Source organism: Aspergillus costaricaensis (genome assembly GCF_003184835.1).
Source record: "Aspergillus costaricaensis CBS 115574 unplaced genomic scaffold BO79scaffold_1, whole genome shotgun sequence".
NCBI classification, from domain to species: Eukaryota; Fungi; Ascomycota; class Eurotiomycetes; order Eurotiales; family Aspergillaceae; genus Aspergillus; species Aspergillus costaricensis.
Genome location: NW_020291801.1, coordinates 924,916 through 944,325, shown reverse-complemented (window position 1 = coordinate 944,325; position 19,410 = coordinate 924,916). Strand labels below are relative to the sequence as shown.

Genomic DNA, 19,410 nt, shown 5'->3' with positions numbered 1-19,410 from the left:
TTCTTCTTCTTCTTCTTCTTCTTCTTCTTCTTCTTCTTCTTCTTCTTCTTCTTCTTCTTCTTCTTCTTCTTCTTCTTCTTCTTCTTCTTCTTCTTTTTATTCTTGATTATGTCTCTGGGAAGACATAAAGAAAGATGGATTGGTGTTTGTGTTGGTGTTGGTGGTTGGGGATGATTGATTAATTGAAATATCTTAAAAGCGCTTGCTTGCTTGCTTGCTATATGGCCAGGTTGCTATGCTATGCCAGTCTTACTACTTTGCTCATTATTTGGCGTTTGACTGGGTTGGGGGTTCTTCGTGTATATAGTATTATCTCATACTATACTTGCTTCTACTGACGCATACTTCGCAGTAGTCTACGTACCTGTTTCCAGATAAGTACTAATACCAGTCTCAATCTCAAACAGATTACCATTACTAGCAAAGCAGAGCTAAGCTACAACCAGCAAGACAAAACAACAAAGAGAAAAAAAGAAATCAAACTACCAAACCATAAACACCACCCACATGCACCCACAACATGGATAGTAAGTTAGACCTTGAAAATAAACTCCACGCTTGCAATTCGCATCCCCGTTCCTCTTCCCCCTTCCTTCTTCCTTCCCCCATTCTATCCCTCCAGAAGAGAAAGATGAAAAGAAAGAAAAAAAAAAAAAAAATTCACTCACTAGGCGGCCTAACCTTAACCGGTCCCTGACCGACCTCATCCCAATTCGTACTCAACGAAGTCCCCTGACTCTCCACATAACTCTTCACCATAGCGCGACGAGTATCCGGGTCCGCATTCGCATAGAGTTTCTTGAAGAACCCATCGACGGCATCGCCGCCTCCGAAGTCCGAGTTGATGGATTCGGCGTCGGATGCTTCATCATCTTCTCCTTTGCCTTCTGTCTTAGACGCGTCTTTATTCTTGGGTTTGTCCTTCTTCGACTTCTGGGTTAGGCTTGAAGCAAGCTTATCCCAGTCTTTGGCGCCGTGGCGGGAGGAGGTAGGGTATGATGGGCCTTGGGCTTGTGGTTTGATTTGTGTGGTGGGTGCAACTGTACTTGTAGGCTGGGGAGTAGTAACTCCGGTGGAGGATTCCAAGGCGCTCCATTTCTGGCCTGGGGATTTCTTGCGCAGGGAGATTTCAATCTTGGTGGAGAAGACGGAGACCTTGGAGGTGGAGGGGTCGATGGGGGCGAAGAGCGGGTCGAGGGTGAAGTCGTATTCGGCGCCGGAGGGGAGGGGGAATTGGAGGGATGTCTTGAAGTATAATTAGTTAGTATGTTGTATGATAGATCAAGGTGATGGAGGAGGGGTACATACCGAGTCCTCTTTCAACTCAATAGCCACTTTATCCTTAGGCACGCCTTTCACGTACAACGTCACGACAACCGTCTCTCCGGACTGGTACCATTCATGACGGACCTTGACTTGTTGCTGCTGCTGCTGTTGCTGAGTCTCCTTAACCTCGGCTTTCTCCTCCTCCTCCTGCTGCTCCTTCTCAGCCTTATCCTCAACCTTCTGACCCTCCTCACCAACAGCCGCAATCTTACTCCCCCCCCTCAACTCCTCCAACTGCGCCCTCAACTCCTTCTCCCCAGGCACCTTAACCCCCACCGGCACCTCCTCCACCTCATCCCCATCACCACCTGAACCCCTCACCTTCGCCCTAATCTTCGCCCCCCAAATCCTCACCTCCGCCTCAACACCCTTCCCAGCACCACCCGATGCACCCCCCATCGCCCTCATCACCTTCTCCTCCTTATCCTCAACCTCCTCCTTATTCCCCTCCTTATCCAACCCCACCATCCGCTCCACAACCCCCACCACCCCCTCAGCAGCAACATACCTCCCCATGAGAAACAAGACAATAGCCCTGCGCATCTGCGCCTCGACAATCAACTCGCGCTTGCCCCGCTCGCGGGCAAGAAGCACAGCGGACTCGGCATCGCGCAGCGCGGCGGGGAGATTCGGCGTCGGCTTTAGGCGTGAGAAGGCGGTCGAGCGCTTGATGAAGTAGCTGGGGGATCGGGGGTGCGTGAGGAGTGCGGTGGTGTAGTGCAGGGTTGCGGTGGTGGGGTCGGAGGATTGGAGGGCGGTGTCGCCGAGAGAGGCGGCGTTCATTTTGGATAAAGGTGTTGGGGTGTTGTGTAGGTGGGTGGATTGGTGGGTGGGTATGTGGTTATGTAGGAGGTGAGTATGGGATGTGAAAGGTGGGGGGTTTTTTTGTAAGGAAATATCCGAAGAAAATAAGGAATTAGTGAAAGTGAAGTGCAGGTGAGGTGAATGGAATCGAAACAAAGTTCGATGATCTTCTTTGGAGATGCGGGGAGCGGAGCATCCACGTGATTGGCTACTCATATACTAACTATAAACACCATTGTATACTTGAATCATATTATCAATTAGTAGAAAGTAGTAGTAGTGACTAGTAATACATATACTCATAGAAAAGTCTGCTGCAGTCAGACCAACTCCTCATTGCCAAACTTGCGTGCATACAATCCCAACGCCCGGATCGGCCAGTACAACTTATAGTTGGGGTACGAAATCATGCTGTCACTCGTTAGTACTTAGCTATCTCTCAAGTTACGATCAGGTATACTCACCAAGATTGGTTGAACACTCCCTCAATCGACTCCTGCAACCACTCTCCGTTGGCCTGCTGCCGCGACATCAGCAGCTGCATTGCCTTTCGCAGCGGCTCCTTATGCGGATACCCGGCCTCCATCAGCGCCAGACTGGCCCACGCGGTCTGCACGACCTGCGACTTCTCGTGTTGCACGTAGACGTGCTTCTCGCTGCTGAGGTATGATTCGCCCCAGCCGCCGTCCTCCTTCTGCTTCGAGATGAGGAACTCGCATCCGCGTCGGGAGTCCGCGCTCGTCTCGTACGTCTCTCCGATGCTGGCCAGACTCTCCAGCGCAAACATCGCCGCGTACGTGAAGCAGATGCCCCACGATCCGTACCAGCTGCCGTCGGCGCGCTGCACCCGCTTGATGTACCGCACGGCCTTTTCCTTGGCGGTCTTGATCTCCGCGGCCCGGTAGTTCGGATAGTACTTGCTGAAGAGGGAGAGCGCGGTGACGGACGCGGTCGTGCACTCGGGATAGTCGTATCCGATCATGATTCCGCCGAATACCTCGGCTGCGTTGAGCCACTCGACCTTCTCGGATGCCCGTGTGGTTTCGTACTCGGTGAAACCACCAGTAGGGTTCTGCATCAGGAGCAGACAGTCGACGCTGTCCTTCAACCGCTCCTCCGAGATGAGTTTCGGGAAGTTGTGCATCTCCTGCAGCTGGATGGTCGAGCGCAGTCCCTCAGCAGTGCAGTCACTGACCGTGTATCCCTGCGTCTTGTTGCTGAATGGCCATGCGCCCTTGCGGTGCTGGCGGTAGCATTTCTCCTGGTCCGGCACGTTCTCGCGCAGCTGATGGTCTTCCAGGAACTCCAGCGCTCTGGTGAGCATGGGCCGCCATTTCGGGTCATCGCCAAAGCCAGCCACCACGATACTCTGCGTGATAAAGGCTGTATCCCACACCTGGACGCCGTTGGTGCCGTTCATCAGCATGCCCTCGTCCTTCATCCACATGTAGTCGTGCAGCCGTTCGCGGTGGCGACGGACCGAGTAGCTGTCCGGACCGTCATGCTCGTAGCACACAATCATGTTGAACGGGTTGCTCACGGGCCCCAGACCGGCGTAGTCGGTATTCTCGTCCTCCATGCGCACCAACTCCCACGTCCACTCCTCCGCGCGACGCACAATGGCAGGAAGACGAAGGTAGGGGTTCCAGATGTTGACGAGCAGAGAGTTCAAAGTATTCAGCAGCCACGTCTTGGGGTAGTAATTGTCCGCCTTGTGGATTGAGTTGCGATGCGCCGCAAAGTCAATCGAGTCATACGGCTGGGTATACAGCTCCTGCCGCAGCTGCTTGGTGAGAGGGTCCAACGGATGCGAGAACCTCTTCGACCACAGATACGACATGGGCAAGAAGACCTGACGAATATGAATCCACCAGCGCCACGGCGCAAACGGCACCCAGTCAGGAAGTAGCCTGGTAGAATCAGCAACCCATCCACAAATCTTCCAATACTCACAGCCAGAAAGAAACATACCAAATCTCCGGCGGCACCGGATTAACACACTCCCAATCCATAACACCCAAGACAGCCAGTGAGAACTTAGCCCAATGAGGCCCATAAATCGCACCTCCAAACCGATGCAACAAACCCCTAGCCTTCACCATCCTCGGATCCTCCTCACTCACACCCACCAACCTCAACGTAACATAATTCATACAAGTACCAAACACAGAACTATGAGCTTCAATATGCAACCCCCACCCACCATCCTCCGGATGCTGCCTAGCAAACAAATAGCGCTTAATCTCGGTAGCATACTCCGGCGGAATAGGCGTGTTGGTAACATAATACGTGATAATCAAGACAGGCAGCAAGAACATGGGCCCACCATACTCGCACGCCCAGTTCCCCGGCTCCAGCTGCAACTTGGAGAAGAACTCCAGCCCGTTCTCAGCGCATTGCAGGGGCGTCTGGGGTTTAGGGAGCTCGGGAAGTCCCGTGGGCAGACCCAGGAAATACTTATCTGCGATGGATTGAGGCCATTGCTCGTTTTCGGCGTCGGATTCCAGGTAGTGCCAGGTTTGGCGGCCGCGGTCGTCGCGGAGACGCCAGCGTGTGTAGTCGGTTTTGAGATCGCCGTTGGCGTCGGGAGTGAGATGGCCTTGGGCGGGAGTTCTCCACGGGCCGATGTGAGGTCCCGACATTGTGATGGGGTTGTTGTACACTTATTATGTATGGTATGGGGGGATAGAAAGGGTGGAAGAATGGCAAAGTTGGGATTGGTGGAGAGGGATAGAGGGAAGAGGGTGGTTTATAGGATACAACCACACTCGAGAGGAGAAAGGAAGAACAACACACTAAATCTCCCTTGCCCGAATGTTATTTGCTGCCTGTTGTTCGTGCAGTCTTAGTTGTGCAGCTGAGTGTTTTGTTGGTGCAGGAAATGAGGGACATTGTCTGCTGAGTCATCAGGGGTGCCTGGCTGGCGATCAGCATAAATAGGCAGGAATACGATGTTTAATACGATCAAGTCCTGCGGCATGCAGGAACGCATGAAATAACGGTCAACTCGACAGAAATATCGGAACTTTAAATCGGAGGCTATATGACCTGTTACATTAAATATTACTATCTAGTGCCTCTGCACCCCATCAATTCCAGAACATAAAGCACACACACTATCGAGAGGTATCAAGTACGCAAAACGACACGGAATCATTCTACCGATTCCCCCGGGTATCAATCCAACCTGTCCCATCCATTACCGTAAATTAAGTGATCAGTGATCCTGGCCTCATCCCGACCAGGCGTGAGTTACGCCTCTTGCTTGCTTTTATTTGGCTTCCGTGGCGGGCGCCTCCTGGGCCGTCACTGCGGTCTCTGCCTTGGTCGGCTCCTCAGCCGCCGGTTGCTCTGTCTTGGCTTCCTCCTTCACCTCTTCCTTGGGAGCCTCAGCCGGTTCTGCCTTGGCCTCTTCCTTAGGGGCCTCGGTCTGCTCCTGCTTGGGCTCCTCCTTAGCCTCCTCCTTGGGGGCTTCCGGAGCAGGCTGGGCCTTCTCGAGGTTGACCGTGAAGGCCTCCTCCTCGAGGGTCGCGCCGTTGCCACCGTAGGTCTTGGGGAACTTGTCCTTCAGGGAAGGGAACTCGCGGGCCAGGTTGGCACCGTTGGAGATGGGGTGGAACTTGCGGGTGGTGTTCTTGCTGAGGAAGACCTTCATGGCAGCGAACATCCAGCCCATAATGGCAGGCACGTTAACGAAGAACTTCTCCCGCAGCAGCTCGGGGTAGGCCATGGAGAACACCTCGATGGTCTTCTTGCTGGCCGCCTTGATGGTGGGGTTCAGGCGGAGGAAGCTGACATTCTGGTAGTCGTGGACCTGAAGCATCTGGTACGGGTCCTCGCCGTCGTAGTCGATCACGGTCGTCGCCTCGCTCAGCTTCAGGTCCTTGACAGCGAGCTCCATAAGCGCGACACGCCACTTGATGAATCTAGTGACAGTTAGATATAAACCTCATCAATCACGAAACAGTAGCAACAGCAGGGGCACTTACCCATCCACATCGCCAAAGGTCTGATCAATAGACTTGACATTACCATAGACGTTCCAAGTGACAATGACCTCCTTGCCATTGGCCTCCGGGTACTTGGTGACATAGCCCAGACCACCATAGCGCTCAGCACTGTAGCGGCCCTCGGTCAGGGCGAGGGGGTTCATCTCCTTGCGCCATTGCAGGGCCTTGGTGAGCTGCTCCTCGGCCAGCTTGACGTTGCCCTCGTTGGCGCGCAGGAACTTGATGAGGATGTTGACGGTGGGGACATCCGAGGAGTCCTTGAGGGTGACACCCCACATCTCATTGTAGCCAGTGGAGGAGAGAATGGCCGACAGACGATCGAAGAACTGGCTGAGGGCCGGGTTCTTGGCCAGATACTCGGGCTGAGCGGGCTTTTGTTCCTCCTCCTTTGCTTCTTCGGCCTTGGGCTCAGCCTTGGGCTCATCCGCCTTTTGCTCCTCCTTGGGTTCCTCAGTCTTGGTCTCCTTGGTCTCTTCCTTGGCTGGTGCTTCTTCCTTCTTATCTTCGACGGCCTCCTGGGCGGGAGCGGGAGCGGGTTCCGTCACGGGAGGTTCCGTGGCAGCGGCAGCGGGGGCAGGAGAAGCTGCTTCTTCTCCTGTCGTCGCAGCCTCGACTTTTTGTTCGACTTCGGGCTGAGGCTGGGACTCGGAAACCGCAGGCTCAGTAGTGGTGGTGGAAGGTTGCGCCTCGGGGGCAGCAGGAGCGGCGGCGGCGGCGGTCTTTTCGGGTTGATCGGCCATGATGTATGTAGTGGGATGGTATTATTGGTAGTAGTTGATTAGTGAAGATAGAATAGAGAGAGGGTGGGAGGAAATGAAATTAAAAGAATGTATGGGAATTGCGTGATGCGATCGGATGCGAAAGTGGGATGGGCTTTTTCCAATGACAGCCGTGAAATTAGCACAGTAGTAGGGGAGAAAGAAAAGAAAGAAGGAGAGGAAGAGAGAGAGAGAAACAAGAAAGACAGAAAGCGCAAAAGAAACGAAGCGAAGCGACAGAAGCAGGCAAAAGACGAGAAGCTAAGAAAGCACAGAAAAAGGCGTGCAATCCAATCAGAGGCAGCAGAGAATTAATTAATTAATTGCTGCAGCGGCCGTTAATTTCATTTAGGAGGTTTCAACGGCGATCAGACAAGACAACTGAGTATTATTATTATTATTATCTATCGATTCAGACCAAGATCCAAAGAAGTTTAGATTTCAAACAAACAAACAAACAAACATGGGATCCATCATTATCCCATGGTTGACAATTTCATACATGACTCTTTCACTACTAGATAGATAATACTATAAATCCAACACAACAAACTTTATAACTTTATTCAACATCTTGATCTATTGAGTTGGGGGAAGTGGTAAGTGAAAAAAGGCACACAACCAAGTGACTCAGAAATAGCAACCAAACTAAAGTAGCTATCTACGTACTAGGAACAAAATGATCCATCCCATCCTCCTGAATCTTTTGAAGTGGGCCTGCAAGGATGTTTCAGGAGAGAGACTGAGAGACTGAGAGAGAGACCAGAAAATGATGCCCCCCTGACAGGCTACAGCATGCGGTGACTGATCACATCCACTCATCTCCCTCCAACATGACATGCAAGGCACCGGGTAAGTACTCGAGGGTAATGCCAACTCTTGGTCTTCCTTGATTGATACTATTATTATTCTTTCCTTGTCTCAGGTGGTCGGTCGGATGATTTGACTTGACAGCCCAGCCCGAGGGTTTAGCGAAGAGGCGCGTGCTCTAACTCACTCCATCCCTCATTACTAGTACTTATCACCTTTTCTCTTAATGGTATTGGTTCAACTTTTCTTTGCTAAGTTGTTTTTTTGTATTTTGTTTCCTTTCTCGTAGTAGTATTGATGGTTGCTCTTTTTTTGACACGAAGGATGACGAGTTCCCCCCCCTGGCCTGTTAGCAGGTCAGACAACAACAGTCTGGAACTCTCCCTGCTTTGCTTCGGGTGGATTGTTTCGGTTCCCTGACACTTGACAAGCTCATTTTACTACGGAGTACTAGTCTAGTATCTACGTATCTAGTTCTAAAACAAGACGTGTCAACAATCCATAACTTCCTCCTCCCCCACTGGGTTCATTTCATTTTATCTCTCTCGTCTATCAATCAATCAATCAACCCATCAATCGCTATGAGTCTCAAAGAGCCGACAAATCCACATCAGCTTGTAGGAAAAGAAAAAAAAAAAAAGAAAAAAAAAACACAGTAGTAAAAAGCAGAATACTTCCCATAGATACATACAAGTCCGTCCCATCATGACCAAACAACAACGCTGGGGAATATACAGAGTCCGTTTAATGCAGCAAGAATCAGCTAGTCCCTCCCTCCATCCACTTTCCTGTTTACCTCTTCCCGTCGTAAACCCTTCTCGGGTAGAGTAATTTTAGTTCTCTCTCTCTTTCCGTCCATCCTTTCGCACCCTCACTTTCCTCCATTTAGAAATCGCTCCGGAATCCTAGGCATCGGGGGCGGCACCGCGGCGCTCGAGCTGTCCCCCTCGTCTTCATCTTCGTCCATTTCGTCCTCGAGCTCTTCCGGGTGACTACAAATCAGAAACCTGTCAGTATACCAGACACCATGACAAATCCCACCAGTCCCATTCTGGAAAACGAGGGGCAGCTTACGCAAGGAGTTCCTTAATGTTCCGCATCTCATAGTGCTTCTTCCGATGCTGCTCGAACTGGCGATGCTTTGCCTCGGCTTCGCCCGCCGTCATCAACGTATCTCCACCAGACTCCGTCTCGCCATTCAGCTCGCCAGCCCCGACTACAACGTGCTTCCCGCCCCGATGTGAGTCATTGCTCAGGCTTCGTTCGCGCACGATCCGATCCGCATCTCCCATATGCGCATCACCACCATACTCCTCAGCCTCTCCCAGCTCCAACTCCGGAATATCATCCTCTGCGATCGCCTTCTTGTGCGCCTTCTTCGTCTTGTCCAGTTCGTCCACCACCACCTCTTGCGCATCAATCAGACTCTCCTCACCCGCCAGCTCATCCTCATCCTCGGCGGGGTCATAGCGCGGCGCATAGGGAGTCTTCGGTTCATCAATCTTCATCTTGGCCGTCTTCTCCTGCTCAGTCAGATACAGGTTGGCTTCGTCCCACTTCAGGCGAGGCGAAGACTCGTCGTGATGACCATGGATGCTGGCAAGAGACTGTCGTCGCGACGAAGACCCGGGGCGAGTGTTGGATGACGACCGACGTCGACCGGCATTCTGGAGAGTGTTCTGAAGCGTGATTTCCTTGGTGTCCGTAGAGTCGGCCGAGGTCGGAGGGATCGTCAGAGTAGCGTGAGCATGCTGCGCGACCTGGGGAACTTGAGAACTGGAGTTCTTCAAGATACCTGCTGTCCGATTAGCGACCAGACGTAGAACGAGGATGAGCGCAAGAGGCTTGTTTACCCTTGGGTCGCTTGTGTGCATCCTCCATATGGTGAGACATGATCGCCAAGCGCACCGAAATCAAGTCGTGTAGTCAAGATGTATAGATTGAATAAGATAGAAAGTTGGTAAAGTAAACAGCAGCGACCGCTGTCGAAGGAAAATAAAGTATGAGAAAAATGAAGAGGGGAAAAGCGGAAAGGAAGGAAAAAACAGATAAGAAAGCGGATCAGATGCGCAATAAATGCGACCCGAAAGAGATTAAATGAGCCAGGGAAAGAGAAAATTCAATGAGAGTCAGCTGCAAGTGCCCGAAGGGAAAGGCAGTAAGTAGCTGAGGCTGAGCTGGCGACGAGACACACAGGAAGGAGGCCTGGATGAGGCGGGGGTGGGATTCCTCAGCCTCTGGCGATGAGCCCGACAAATGAGGGCGGTGGCACGGTTGCTGATGATGAATCACGTTCGCGCGGTCCAGCTGGATCTGATGATTACCTGGTGGCTCGATTCACTTTCTCTTTTTGTCTTTGCTTAGCAAGAACAGGGAGGGGTACGAAAGGGGTAAAGGAGAAAGAGGAAAAAGGGGTCAGAGAGTAAGGCGACCAGGAGATGGTGCAGTTGGGTTGACAGTTCTTGTAACAGAAACATCGAAAGAGACAGAAGGAGCAGAAGAAGTAAATGCAAACAGACAGCCAGCCGTGACCTGGCACGTGGGGCTGCCCGTCGATGACGTCGCAAGCATCCGAGGGGGATCTGTTTTGCTACTTACTTTCCCTTCTTCACCTCTCAAACTGTCAGAGATCGACTGTCGACTCCCGACCCACTACGTGGTTGCTACCTGACTACCTGACCCCATCAACGTTGCATAAAGCTGCTTGTATTCTGAACCCTGGTGGACCGGGTTTCCCTGCGTCCCTCCAGTTGCGGTCCGAGATGCTAACGAACTACAAAGCGTTTCTACACTCCCGTCCTTGTCCTGGTATGCGATAGAACTCCAAGAGCCCGATTCCTTCGTCCCCCGTAAAGATGCGACGACTCACCAGCAAGATAAATAAAAACCAAAGAAACAAAATGGTAGACGAACAAGTGATCGAATAGCAGAATGCCGCCCCAAGCACAAAAAAGAGGTGTAAGTGTATAGGGGAATCTCATGACCCTGCCCAGCTCCGTGAAAGACGAAGGACATCCCGCAGAAGAGTAGCATAGCAAAATACAACAGCCAAGGGGAAACCGGGGAGAACACCGTCCATCCAGATCTGTCAAACAGGATATCAATAGATCTGCGCGTCTGCACCAGGATTAGTTGCGTAAGTAGACCCGCGCCGGATGCCAAAAATCGGCAGGTCGTGAATGGTATCAATATCATAGAAAGAGGTGAGAAGGAAAAAAGATATAAGTCCTAAAGATGATCACAAGCACATGCTCGCAAGCAATAAAAGAAAGAAACGAATCGAAAGTAAGGAAAGTACTTGAGTATGAGTAGAACTGCAAAAAAGAAAAGGAGATTTATGCAATAGACTCGAACTCCTCCCGCTCCCGAAGTCGGTTGCGCGCAAGTTCGTCCCCGCCATTGGCCGACAACTGCATCCAGTGCAGTGCCAGGCACATGCTCTGCGGGTCAGACTTGGAATCCTTGTCGCGGCGGTACATCATTTCCGCCTTGAATGTGTCTCGCAGCAGTGTGAGTGGTAGGGTTACCCGCGGGAGGAGTTCAGGGTGGGTAAGGTAAAGAATGGCCAGTTCCCGCTGGGCAACTGGATTGCCTTCCTTGGCAGTGATGATCCACATGCCCGCAGCATCCTCGAGGGCGTGCCCAGGCCGGGGTGTATGGTCGTAGCCAGGCGGATGGCGCCGACTGAATTCTTGAGATACAATGTTATCGGCGATTTCGACCATGCTATTGCAGATCTCGTCCTTGAGGCTCAGCGCCGCCAAGCCAAACTGTAGAAATGCAGTCCCGCTGTCAGTCTTGTTCAACGTCTCCGAAGGAACAAAGGCTGAAATGAACTGCAAGTCACGGAAAAGGGTCTTCGGCTTCACTTCAAGGAGGAGGCTGCGAAGAGCATCCACAATCTGATTCTCGGTGGGTGCACAATAATCAGAGGGTCGGGAGTCGAAAATGACAGACTCGGCCGCAGGAGTCGTCGGTGTATGAGAGGATTCCTGGGCATGAGTCCGCTTGGCATCAGACTCGGAGAAGCTGTGACGGGCGCTTCTCTTGTTCTGGAGCCCGGGAGTACGACCTCGCGGGCAGGAGGGCGGCTCAGTTGCACTGAATGGGCTTGCATCATCGTTATCGGAGTTCAAAGATGCAACAACAAGCGCCCGCAGATCCCGCAATGCCTTCAGCTTGATAAATGGGTTCCCATGTCGCGAGAAGACTTCTATGAGGCGTCGAAAGACAGTACCGTACGAGAAGCGCTGCGTTTCATCTGGCCGCATAGAGTTGTCAGCGGCAGATGCAGACGGTGTCTCGGCATCCCCGGTTGTTGATCGATCTGCAGATTCCAGCGATCTGCTTCTCCGACGGTCCGACGGTGTGCGCTGGAGAGAATGATGAACGAATCGCTCATCACACTCGGTGTAAAATTGCTGGATGCGCGCGCGTTTCTTCATCTGGGTTCGAATTCTCTTCTGTTCCAGTGCGTTTCCAAACCAAGCGTCTGTCTCACTTCCACAGCTCCACACCGGGGAGCCTAAGTCACTCAAGAGCAAGCTCGTCAGGGTCTGTTTCAGGCCGTCCAAGAAAGCTCCTTTGCTGTGCGTTTTGCGATCATTGCGACGTGACGGCTGGACACCGTTATCGCTGAACATAGAGGGGGGTCGGGAATATAGGCTGGAAGCACTTGGTGCATAGTGTGCGGGTTGTGGTGTTGACCAGAATGTGCTGAACGAATCGCCGGTAGTAGTTGAGGCAGCCCTTCCTGGGGACCCGCCGATTGAAGAGGCGTCTGTGATCGAGGGCTCCCGAGGAATTTTCCACTTATCGGACATCAGACTCTGGAAAGAGGACTTGGAGCTCAGCGAAGGTAGGTCTTGCGTAAACCTTGAAGTGTCTGATGGACGAGTAGTAGTCCCGTGGACTGGCGAGGCATGTGGCGTGTCTTCACTGGAGATATTGAACGGTCGCATGCTCGAGGAGAGGCTTAGGAAGCTTCGGTTACTGGAGCCCTCGTACATGGCCCGCTCTTTGTGATACAGTTCGCTGGACCACAGCACCGGGGTTTCGGCCATGGTCTCGCCAACGAGTCGATTGATGCTTGTCTTTACCTCGTAGCAGAACCGGTGGATTCGCTCCTCACCTTTGCAGAAATTGTCGATGTTGTTGTGAGAGAGCCATTTGCGAATCAAGTCCACCTGCTCGTCCGACAGCTTGTTGGGACCGCCTTGACTGCTCGGTGCCTTCATGATATTCATGACTTGCAACTCTGGTTTCTGAAGAAGGGAGTTTCCAAAGGGTCTCATGCTGCTGCGAGACCGACCATCGCTTGGTGCTTGTCTGTAGAGGCGAGCAGAGTAGATCATAGTCTTCAATGCTAGTGCGACATGTTTGGCATCTTCGTACCTCATCGAGTGCTTTACGTCAGTCATGTACCACATCTTGTCTCGAAGTTTAGCCACAGTGGCCATCAAGTCTTTTACGGATCTCTGCACCCGTTGCACATGCCTGTTGAGGGCAACGAGATCAGTTTCACACCGTTCAATAACCGCCCGTGAGGTAGCGAGTGAGCGGACACACGATGCATGCATGGGCTCGAGGATCCATGAGTCGTCGACGCGTCGAGAGGGAGAGTTTGCAATGCTGCGGACAAGCTGTCGGCCGGCATTCCACCAGTAGTGAGCCCCGATGAAATCAGAGTCATGATGGCAGTGTTCCATGGCCCTATCGAACTTTTGCTTTAGGGATAGATGGGCTTCTTGGGACACGCCATAAATATCTATGAAACCATACTCGGCAGCATCATCGGCAGGGTTATCTTGAATCAGTTTCACAATGGCCGTTTGGAGAGCTTCAGAGTTGTCTTCCATTCCCAAGGTGGTGGACTGAACGTCGTCCACAGAATCGTGCTCCGGAAAACTGGACGGGCCATTATCGGGGAAAAGACCCCAGGTCAAGCATCTTCCACTTCGGCTCATGGAGAAGATGGCCCATTCTTCAGCTGCAGGTGGTTCCAGAGTTGCACGACCATCAGGCTCGCTCAGATCTGACAACTCGAAGCGGATCCTGTCAGCATTGCGACTCATGCAATTCTCCGGTAGCGACAGAAAGGCCATGTCAGAAGCAAATAATCTCTGGTCTTGGAGGGCGTGAATGGACATGTTATCGGAAGGAGGCCGGAAAAATCCTGGCTCAATGATAGACGCTATAGAGCGATCTGACCGAGCGGCCAAAGATCCAGCAGGGGACGAAGGCATCCCGGAAGACGAGAGCGGGGAATTGCATGTAGATGCCGGTGTCCTAGGGAATAGAGCATTCAGCAGGGCTAAGATGTCAGCAGCGGAGAGCATCAAGAATGCAGCAGGCGATTCCCGGCTGCTGATAGCTGTCGCGCGGGAAGAGGTTTGTTTTCCGAAGACGTTCCTGCGAGGGTCGGCGTGGTCGAACCGGCAAAGCATGCTCTCAACGTGCCTTCTCACCGTGGGACGAGCCATAGAATAGTGGTTCCTACAAGATGGGTTAGCGAATGCTCTAGATAAGGGCTTCATGTAGTGACTGGACAAAGGGACAACGGACATGGAATGAAGGACGGCAAAGACTTGCGAGTAGGCACGGAGTCCGACCTGTCCGAGGAGCTTCTCTCTAGCATCTTTTCTGATATGGAAGTCAAGCAAGAGACCGTGTGCCTGGACGTAGTGTTAGAGTAGGAGCTTTGAAACATCTGGGTGAGCCTTCTCATACCTCAGGGTAGGTCAGTGCGCTATAGAGGAATTTTGCAAAGAACCACTGGACAAACAAGAACTCAAGAAAACGGTCACGACCGTCCTGACGTTCGAGTTTCTGCAAAATAGCACTGCTCAATTGCATCACCGCATGCGGAAGCCCTCCATCTGGGTCATCCAAAAGCTGGAACAATGCATCTACTGCAGAAGCAAAAAATTCCTCGGCCACATCGGTCTTCAAGGGGTCGGGAGGCTCTGTACCAAAACTCATGCCAGGGGGAGTTTCTACATGTTCCAGGAGAAATGCGCCGGTTTGCAGGATATCCATGAGATAGAGCTCAAATTTGGGCTTTGCTTTCCATTCACTGTTTGTGGCCCAGGAACCTAAAATGTGGCCGAGTAGGGGATCGTACTTGATGCCGCCATCGGATACAAGTTTTGCAAAGACAGACGACCAAACATCCAAGCGGAGCTGTGCTTCCGGGGCATCTGAATCCAATGGGGACGCATAAACGTTGAACAGCAGAGTTGACAGGGCATCCGTACGCTCAAAAGTCAAGGCGCGATCCTTAAGGGAAGAGGCAGAAGAGCGCTTTGAAAAGGAGGCATGAGTCCGGGAACGGGATGCAGGTGGTGGGAATGACATCTCACTGGGATCGCTTGCAGCGCCCGCAGATGATACCAAGGCCGTCAGTTGGCCAGGAGTCAAGGCTCTGATCCTCTCCAAGATGAATTGAGGATCGGTACGGGCCAAATGTAGAATTTCCAATAGATCGGACCTAGATTGGGGACTCAACTGAAGGAAAAAGTCCGGGGAACGGTCCACGGAGGACTCGCGGATGGGCGACCATTCTTCCAACGGATCCTGCCGGTGAAAGTTGCGCCGGAAAGCGGAATCGCATGATTCCTGGAGGTCTACCAGGGTATGATAGAGAGCAACAAAATTGGGCTTATCATCGTGTTTAAGGCGGTCGACCAAGCCTCGTTGGACGATTGAACTGACGCGGACGAAGCGCGCCGAAATCCCCATTGAAACCTTAAGGGCATGGAGACGGTGCTCCAAAGTCTTCCGACGACTCTGATTATGATGATTTTGACGATAACGAACGGCCAACTCCTCAAAGGATACCTTGGGCAGCTCCGTAGGCAGGGCGCCATGGTTGTTTTCCTGGGACTGTCCATCCTGGGAACAGACGGGGCTTGCGACACGCGAAATCGGGCGATCCAAGTCGCCAGACTCACCTATAGTGCGACCCGCCATTGCGTCGGGAGAAAAGAGCATGGGAGACATGCTAGAAGTCGCAACCGGAGTGGAAGATTGAGGCGCGGCCTCACATGGTGTAGTTGCCTGAACGGATGAGGGAATCAAGCCTGACGAGCCAGAAAACAAGGCCGAGCCGTTAGCACGTAGTTAGTCGGGCTGGGTGGCTATACTATTGGGGAAAGGACAGCAATCGATCGCATGAAGCAAGCCAATATCGATGCGTAGGACAGGGGGGCAGGCGATTCGGCAAATTAATTTGCCAATTAAGTGGACGCGCACAAAATGACCCGAAAGGAGTAAACGGAGGAAGACAGAGCGAAAAAAAAAATTGGACAGAAAAGAGTCGAAATCGAAGAAGAAGAGAAGGAAAAAAAAGAGAGCCGTGCGCGCACATACAGGTCACATAAGCCAAGGTGGATGAAAGAGCATCGGATTGGGCATCGAACATGGTGTTGCCATGGGCAGTCGTCTCCTGGACACTAGGCCGAGACGAAGACAGCTGAGGTTGCAAGATGCCCCCGGCGCGAGAAGCTCCCTCACTAGCGCATGGTCCTCCTAAAGGAGAGGCGGTAGGTGAGATTCGGTCCTCATGGGGGGAATCCAGATGGTGATGAATGGCGGACACGATGGAGAGCTCCAGGATGGGAGTGGGGGCGACGAGAGGATGGTAGTAGTGGTGGGAGGGGATGGTGTTGTTGTTGGTGGTGGTGGTGGTATTGGTAGAGGGTTGAGGTGGGAGAAGAGAAGGACGAAGGAAGAAAGAGTAGTAGTAGAAGAGGAAGAAGGGTCAAAATAATAGAAAAAGGCAAAGTGGGAAAACTAGACACACGCAGAGAGAAAAGAGAGAGGAGGGGAAGTTGGAGCAGAGGGTAATGGAGTGTGCGGTGGTGGTAAGTAGGTAGGTAGTAAGTAGACCGTAGTAATGGTGGAAGCAATACTACGAATGAAAGTGGGCAGGATAATAACAATAATGAGGACGACTGATGGAGGGGGGTAGATTGCAGAAAATGGAGAAATATAATCCACACCCACACACACTATTTCGAGGACATATACCAAGAAGGTGGAAAATAATAATAATAAAAATAAAAAAAACTAAAGCACCGAAACAAATAATAGACAACAGTGGGATAGCCAGTCAGTCAAGTCAGCTACCAAGTAAGTACAGTATGTGAGTAGTAAGTAGTAGAAGAGGGATTCGAATGAGGGAAGAATAGTAGTAGAATAGGAATAGTTGAATGATTCACAGGCTGATAAACTCCGACCTCGTCCGGATAAGGGAGGGACAACTGGCTGACTTGGCCGTGGGCGGGATGACATGCAGACACAGACAGACACTCCTCAAGGGAATAACAGAATAATAATCAGAAAATCTAAAAAAGAAATACGAAAAAATAATATTGTTTAAAAAAAAAAAATCAAAAATCAAAAATCAAAGTCCAGTTACTAACGAGGAACTCCCGTGGGCAGTAGTATTACTCCTACACGGCTAGCGGATGCCAGCAAATCGAACGATCCGGAGGGGAGGGGCGAAAGGGAAAAAGCAAGTCAGAGCAGGATGGAAAAGAGTGGTTGGTCAGGCTGTGTGACTGGCTGGTCGGCTGGATAAAGGAAAAGAAGGCGTGGATTTGTTGGCGGTGACTCGAATCGGCCGCTTGCAGGGACCGATGAAGCTGCAGGGTGAGGCAAGAAAATAAGTCCTTTTTCATTTTTCTTTTTTGGCTTACTTCGTCAACTTGTACCTTGCTTGGGGACCGGGGCGGGAGCAGGTACATTATTTACTAACTCTCCATTACTTCCCATCCAGTTTCTGCAGCCCAGACGGCTGACCTGTCCCGGTCTGGGGAAATCAGTAAATTTACGTATGTATCTAAGTAAGTAGTAAATTCCCTGATGCTATGAGGGGAACACCTGAACAACTTAATCAAGTCAAGTAAGTAGCAAACATCCTGTAAATATCGACTGACCCTCAAACATTATCCCCATCAGTGAGTGTGGAAGATAAGTAGTAGTGGTGGTAAGTAGATAGATAGTACGGAGTAGACAAGACACGAAAGCAAACCCGGTCAGATCTCCAGCAGGCCAACGAAACAGCAGAGAAACGGATGAGAAACCGGACTAATCCTGATACTGCTTTCCCTTTTTCTTAGTCTTTTTCTCCCCTACCGAACGAAGTAAACTTCCGCCCGGAACGAAGAAAAAGAGGACAGCAAGAGGGCGCGAAGAGAGAGACAAGACAGACAGAGAGAGCGAGAGAGCGAGAAATTCCTTGATGAGCTGGCAATGCATGCATGCATGACGGACCCTCCGTCGGGAGCCACTGATTTGTTGGCCGCCCCCCCTTACTGTGTTGGCCCGACTAGTCAGTAAGTAGAGTTATGGGCTCAGCCTGTCTGGTCTTGTTTCCCATTCTCGGTCAGGACACACACACTCTCTCTCTCTCACTTTCTGTCTGTGGGTGTCTCGTCTCTTTTACTGAACTGATCAGCTGTACATGGGGGTGAGGAAGGACGAGGGGGAGGGTGACTGAATGAGTAAGAACTTGATGAGTGTGGGTGGACTGAAATGGAAAGTCTAGCTAGTATCCATGTACTTAGCTGGCTTGCTGCTAACTAAAAGGTAACCTGCAGGTCAGACACTTTTCTTCGTAACCCCATAAGAGTAAGCAAAGCAAAGTAAAGCAAATGTTCCGGATCAACTCACTAATAACGATGATTGACTGCATCTTGAAACCCCCAAATAATAATCCCATCCATCCATAATCCTCCTCCTCCTCCTCATCATCCACATAAACAAGACTAACTAACTATCTAGTAAGAGAATAAGTTGACGGTCCCTCCCGTCCCAAAGTTGATTTGTGGCTCCGCGGCACTAAGCCCCATCGGGCGCGACAACCAGCAACCCCCCACCTGCACGTGTTCATCTGCCACTTGCCCAGCTGGGTTCCCCCTCTAGTCCCAATTGGGGCTTAGACCACAACCAGCAGATGGAAGCTGGTGAGGATGATGATGATTCACTCACTACAGTACCCATTCCATCAATCAACAATTTTAACGAACCGAATAAAATGTGAATATTGAATTTTTTCTTATATTTTGATTTTCAATCTTATTTACATGATGCGGGTAAGCGCGTTTTTTCAGCTTCCATGCCTCGGATTGCTGTTGCCCGCTTCAGCTCCCATGTTCATCCAGTCGGAGGGATGTACGGAGTATGTATGTATGGATCTCACATTGCCAGTGTCTGGACTCTCTCTATCTCTCTTGAGTGGGCTACTAGTAGATACAATTCGAGTTTGTACGAGTAGTTGGAGGAAAAGACACAATGGACGCGCATTCACTCACTCATAACCCAGACGCGCAGCTGGTCTAGACGCTGTTCTATTCCATCCACCCACCCCACTTCCCATATCATCATATCCATGATATTCATCCAGGCTGGACTGGAATGGACTGGAATGGACTTACGACAACAGCCATCATCACCACCACCATCACCACCACTCATCTACCTAGAAACTCTACGATGGATAGTAGTGCCATGTACGTAGTATGCATGTACGCAGACAAGTAGGTCCCCGAGAGAGGTGCATCTACCCGGGTTCTGAAGTGTTTCCAATGCCAATCCCAGTGGTCAGGTCTGGGTCAGTTCATGTCATGTCATGTCAATGAGGCTTTCCCGCAGGCTGTGTGCTTGTTGTGTTGGCACCGCTCTGCACTGCGTTTTCC

At 51.4% G+C, this 19,410-nt stretch overlaps 6 protein-coding genes across 6 annotated transcripts; all 6 read right to left on the bottom strand.

Moving 5' to 3' along the window:
• Positions 1 to 406: 406 nt before the first annotated feature.
• On the bottom strand, positions 407 to 2,246 carry BO79DRAFT_184827 (co-chaperone SGT1). Its single transcript, XM_025680353.1, has 2 exons — positions 1,309 to 2,246; positions 407 to 1,245 (listed from the first exon to the last, which is right to left on the bottom strand). The coding sequence occupies exons 1-2, from the start codon at positions 2,107 to 2,109 to the stop codon at positions 661 to 663; spliced, it is 1,386 nt and encodes a 461-aa protein (XP_025545154.1). The 5' UTR covers positions 2,110 to 2,246; the 3' UTR covers positions 407 to 660.
• Positions 2,247 to 2,411: 165 nt separating this feature from the next.
• BO79DRAFT_184825 (terpene cyclase/mutase family protein) lies at positions 2,412 to 4,967 on the bottom strand. The gene is made up of 3 exons (XM_025680352.1): positions 4,102 to 4,967; positions 2,595 to 4,040; positions 2,412 to 2,541 (listed from the first exon to the last, which is right to left on the bottom strand). Exons 1-3 carry the CDS (start codon positions 4,770 to 4,772, stop codon positions 2,451 to 2,453), a joined length of 2,208 nt encoding a protein of 735 aa, XP_025545153.1. The 5' UTR covers positions 4,773 to 4,967; the 3' UTR covers positions 2,412 to 2,450.
• A 211-nt stretch (positions 4,968 to 5,178) lies between these two features.
• sfh5 (CRAL/TRIO domain protein) lies at positions 5,179 to 7,075 on the bottom strand. The gene is made up of 2 exons (XM_025684338.1): positions 6,120 to 7,075; positions 5,179 to 6,056 (listed from the first exon to the last, which is right to left on the bottom strand). The coding sequence occupies exons 1-2, from the start codon at positions 6,878 to 6,880 to the stop codon at positions 5,402 to 5,404; spliced, it is 1,416 nt and encodes a 471-aa protein (XP_025545152.1). The 5' UTR covers positions 6,881 to 7,075; the 3' UTR covers positions 5,179 to 5,401.
• A 1,398-nt stretch (positions 7,076 to 8,473) lies between these two features.
• On the bottom strand, positions 8,474 to 9,814 carry BO79DRAFT_2436 (PP1-complex regulatory subunit GLC8). Its single transcript, XM_025685302.1, has 3 exons — positions 9,562 to 9,814; positions 8,783 to 9,503; positions 8,474 to 8,700 (listed from the first exon to the last, which is right to left on the bottom strand). Exons 1-3 carry the CDS (start codon positions 9,599 to 9,601, stop codon positions 8,580 to 8,582), a joined length of 882 nt encoding a protein of 293 aa, XP_025545151.1. The 5' UTR covers positions 9,602 to 9,814; the 3' UTR covers positions 8,474 to 8,579.
• A 1,052-nt stretch (positions 9,815 to 10,866) lies between these two features.
• BO79DRAFT_2425 (uncharacterized protein) lies at positions 10,867 to 15,990 on the bottom strand. Its single transcript, XM_025685215.1, has 3 exons — positions 14,438 to 15,990; positions 14,273 to 14,382; positions 10,867 to 14,203 (listed from the first exon to the last, which is right to left on the bottom strand). The coding sequence occupies exons 1-3, from the start codon at positions 15,707 to 15,709 to the stop codon at positions 11,044 to 11,046; spliced, it is 4,542 nt and encodes a 1,513-aa protein (XP_025545150.1). The 5' UTR covers positions 15,710 to 15,990; the 3' UTR covers positions 10,867 to 11,043.
• Positions 15,991 to 16,627: 637 nt separating this feature from the next.
• On the bottom strand, positions 16,628 to 17,071 carry BO79DRAFT_2423 (uncharacterized protein). Its single transcript, XM_025685195.1, has one exon. It carries the CDS (start codon positions 17,000 to 17,002, stop codon positions 16,778 to 16,780), a length of 225 nt encoding a protein of 74 aa, XP_025545149.1. The 5' UTR covers positions 17,003 to 17,071; the 3' UTR covers positions 16,628 to 16,777.
• Positions 17,072 to 19,410: the final 2,339 nt, after the last annotated feature.

Excerpts from the sequence above, each read along its gene's own strand:
- BO79DRAFT_184827 (XM_025680353.1), bottom strand. The coding sequence starts at position 2,109 with ATGAACGCCGCCTCTCTCGGCGACACCGCCCTCCAATCCTCCGACCCC. Across the intron at positions 1,246-1,308 it reads TTGAGTTGAAAGAGGACTCG|ACATCCCTCCAATTCCCCCT; the intron begins GTATGTACCCCT and ends TTATACTTCAAG.
- BO79DRAFT_184825 (XM_025680352.1), bottom strand. The coding sequence starts at position 4,772 with ATGTCGGGACCTCACATCGGCCCGTGGAGAACTCCCGCCCAAGGCCAT. Across the intron at positions 4,041-4,101 it reads CCGGTGCCGCCGGAGATTTG|GCTACTTCCTGACTGGGTGC; the intron begins GTATGTTTCTTT and ends TGATTCTACCAG. Across the intron at positions 2,542-2,594 it reads GGAGTGTTCAACCAATCTTG|CATGATTTCGTACCCCAACT; the intron begins GTGAGTATACCT and ends AACGAGTGACAG.
- sfh5 (XM_025684338.1), bottom strand. The coding sequence starts at position 6,880 with ATGGCCGATCAACCCGAAAAGACCGCCGCCGCCGCCGCTCCTGCTGCC. Across the intron at positions 6,057-6,119 it reads ACCTTTGGCGATGTGGATGG|ATTCATCAAGTGGCGTGTCG; the intron begins GTAAGTGCCCCT and ends AACTGTCACTAG.
- BO79DRAFT_2436 (XM_025685302.1), bottom strand. The coding sequence starts at position 9,601 with ATGTCTCACCATATGGAGGATGCACACAAGCGACCCAAGG. Across the intron at positions 9,504-9,561 it reads TGCACACAAGCGACCCAAGG|GTATCTTGAAGAACTCCAGT; the intron begins GTAAACAAGCCT and ends ATCGGACAGCAG. Across the intron at positions 8,701-8,782 it reads AACATTAAGGAACTCCTTGC|TCACCCGGAAGAGCTCGAGG; the intron begins GTAAGCTGCCCC and ends TCTGATTTGTAG.
- BO79DRAFT_2425 (XM_025685215.1), bottom strand. The coding sequence starts at position 15,709 with ATGTCTCCCATGCTCTTTTCTCCCGACGCAATGGCGGGTCGCACTATA. Across the intron at positions 14,383-14,437 it reads GCGCACTGACCTACCCTGAG|GCACACGGTCTCTTGCTTGA; the intron begins GTATGAGAAGGC and ends CACTACGTCCAG. Across the intron at positions 14,204-14,272 it reads TTTGCCGTCCTTCATTCCAT|GAACCACTATTCTATGGCTC; the intron begins GTCCGTTGTCCC and ends CCCATCTTGTAG.
- BO79DRAFT_2423 (XM_025685195.1), bottom strand. The coding sequence starts at position 17,002 with ATGTCATCCCGCCCACGGCCAAGTCAGCCAGTTGTCCCTCCCTTATCC.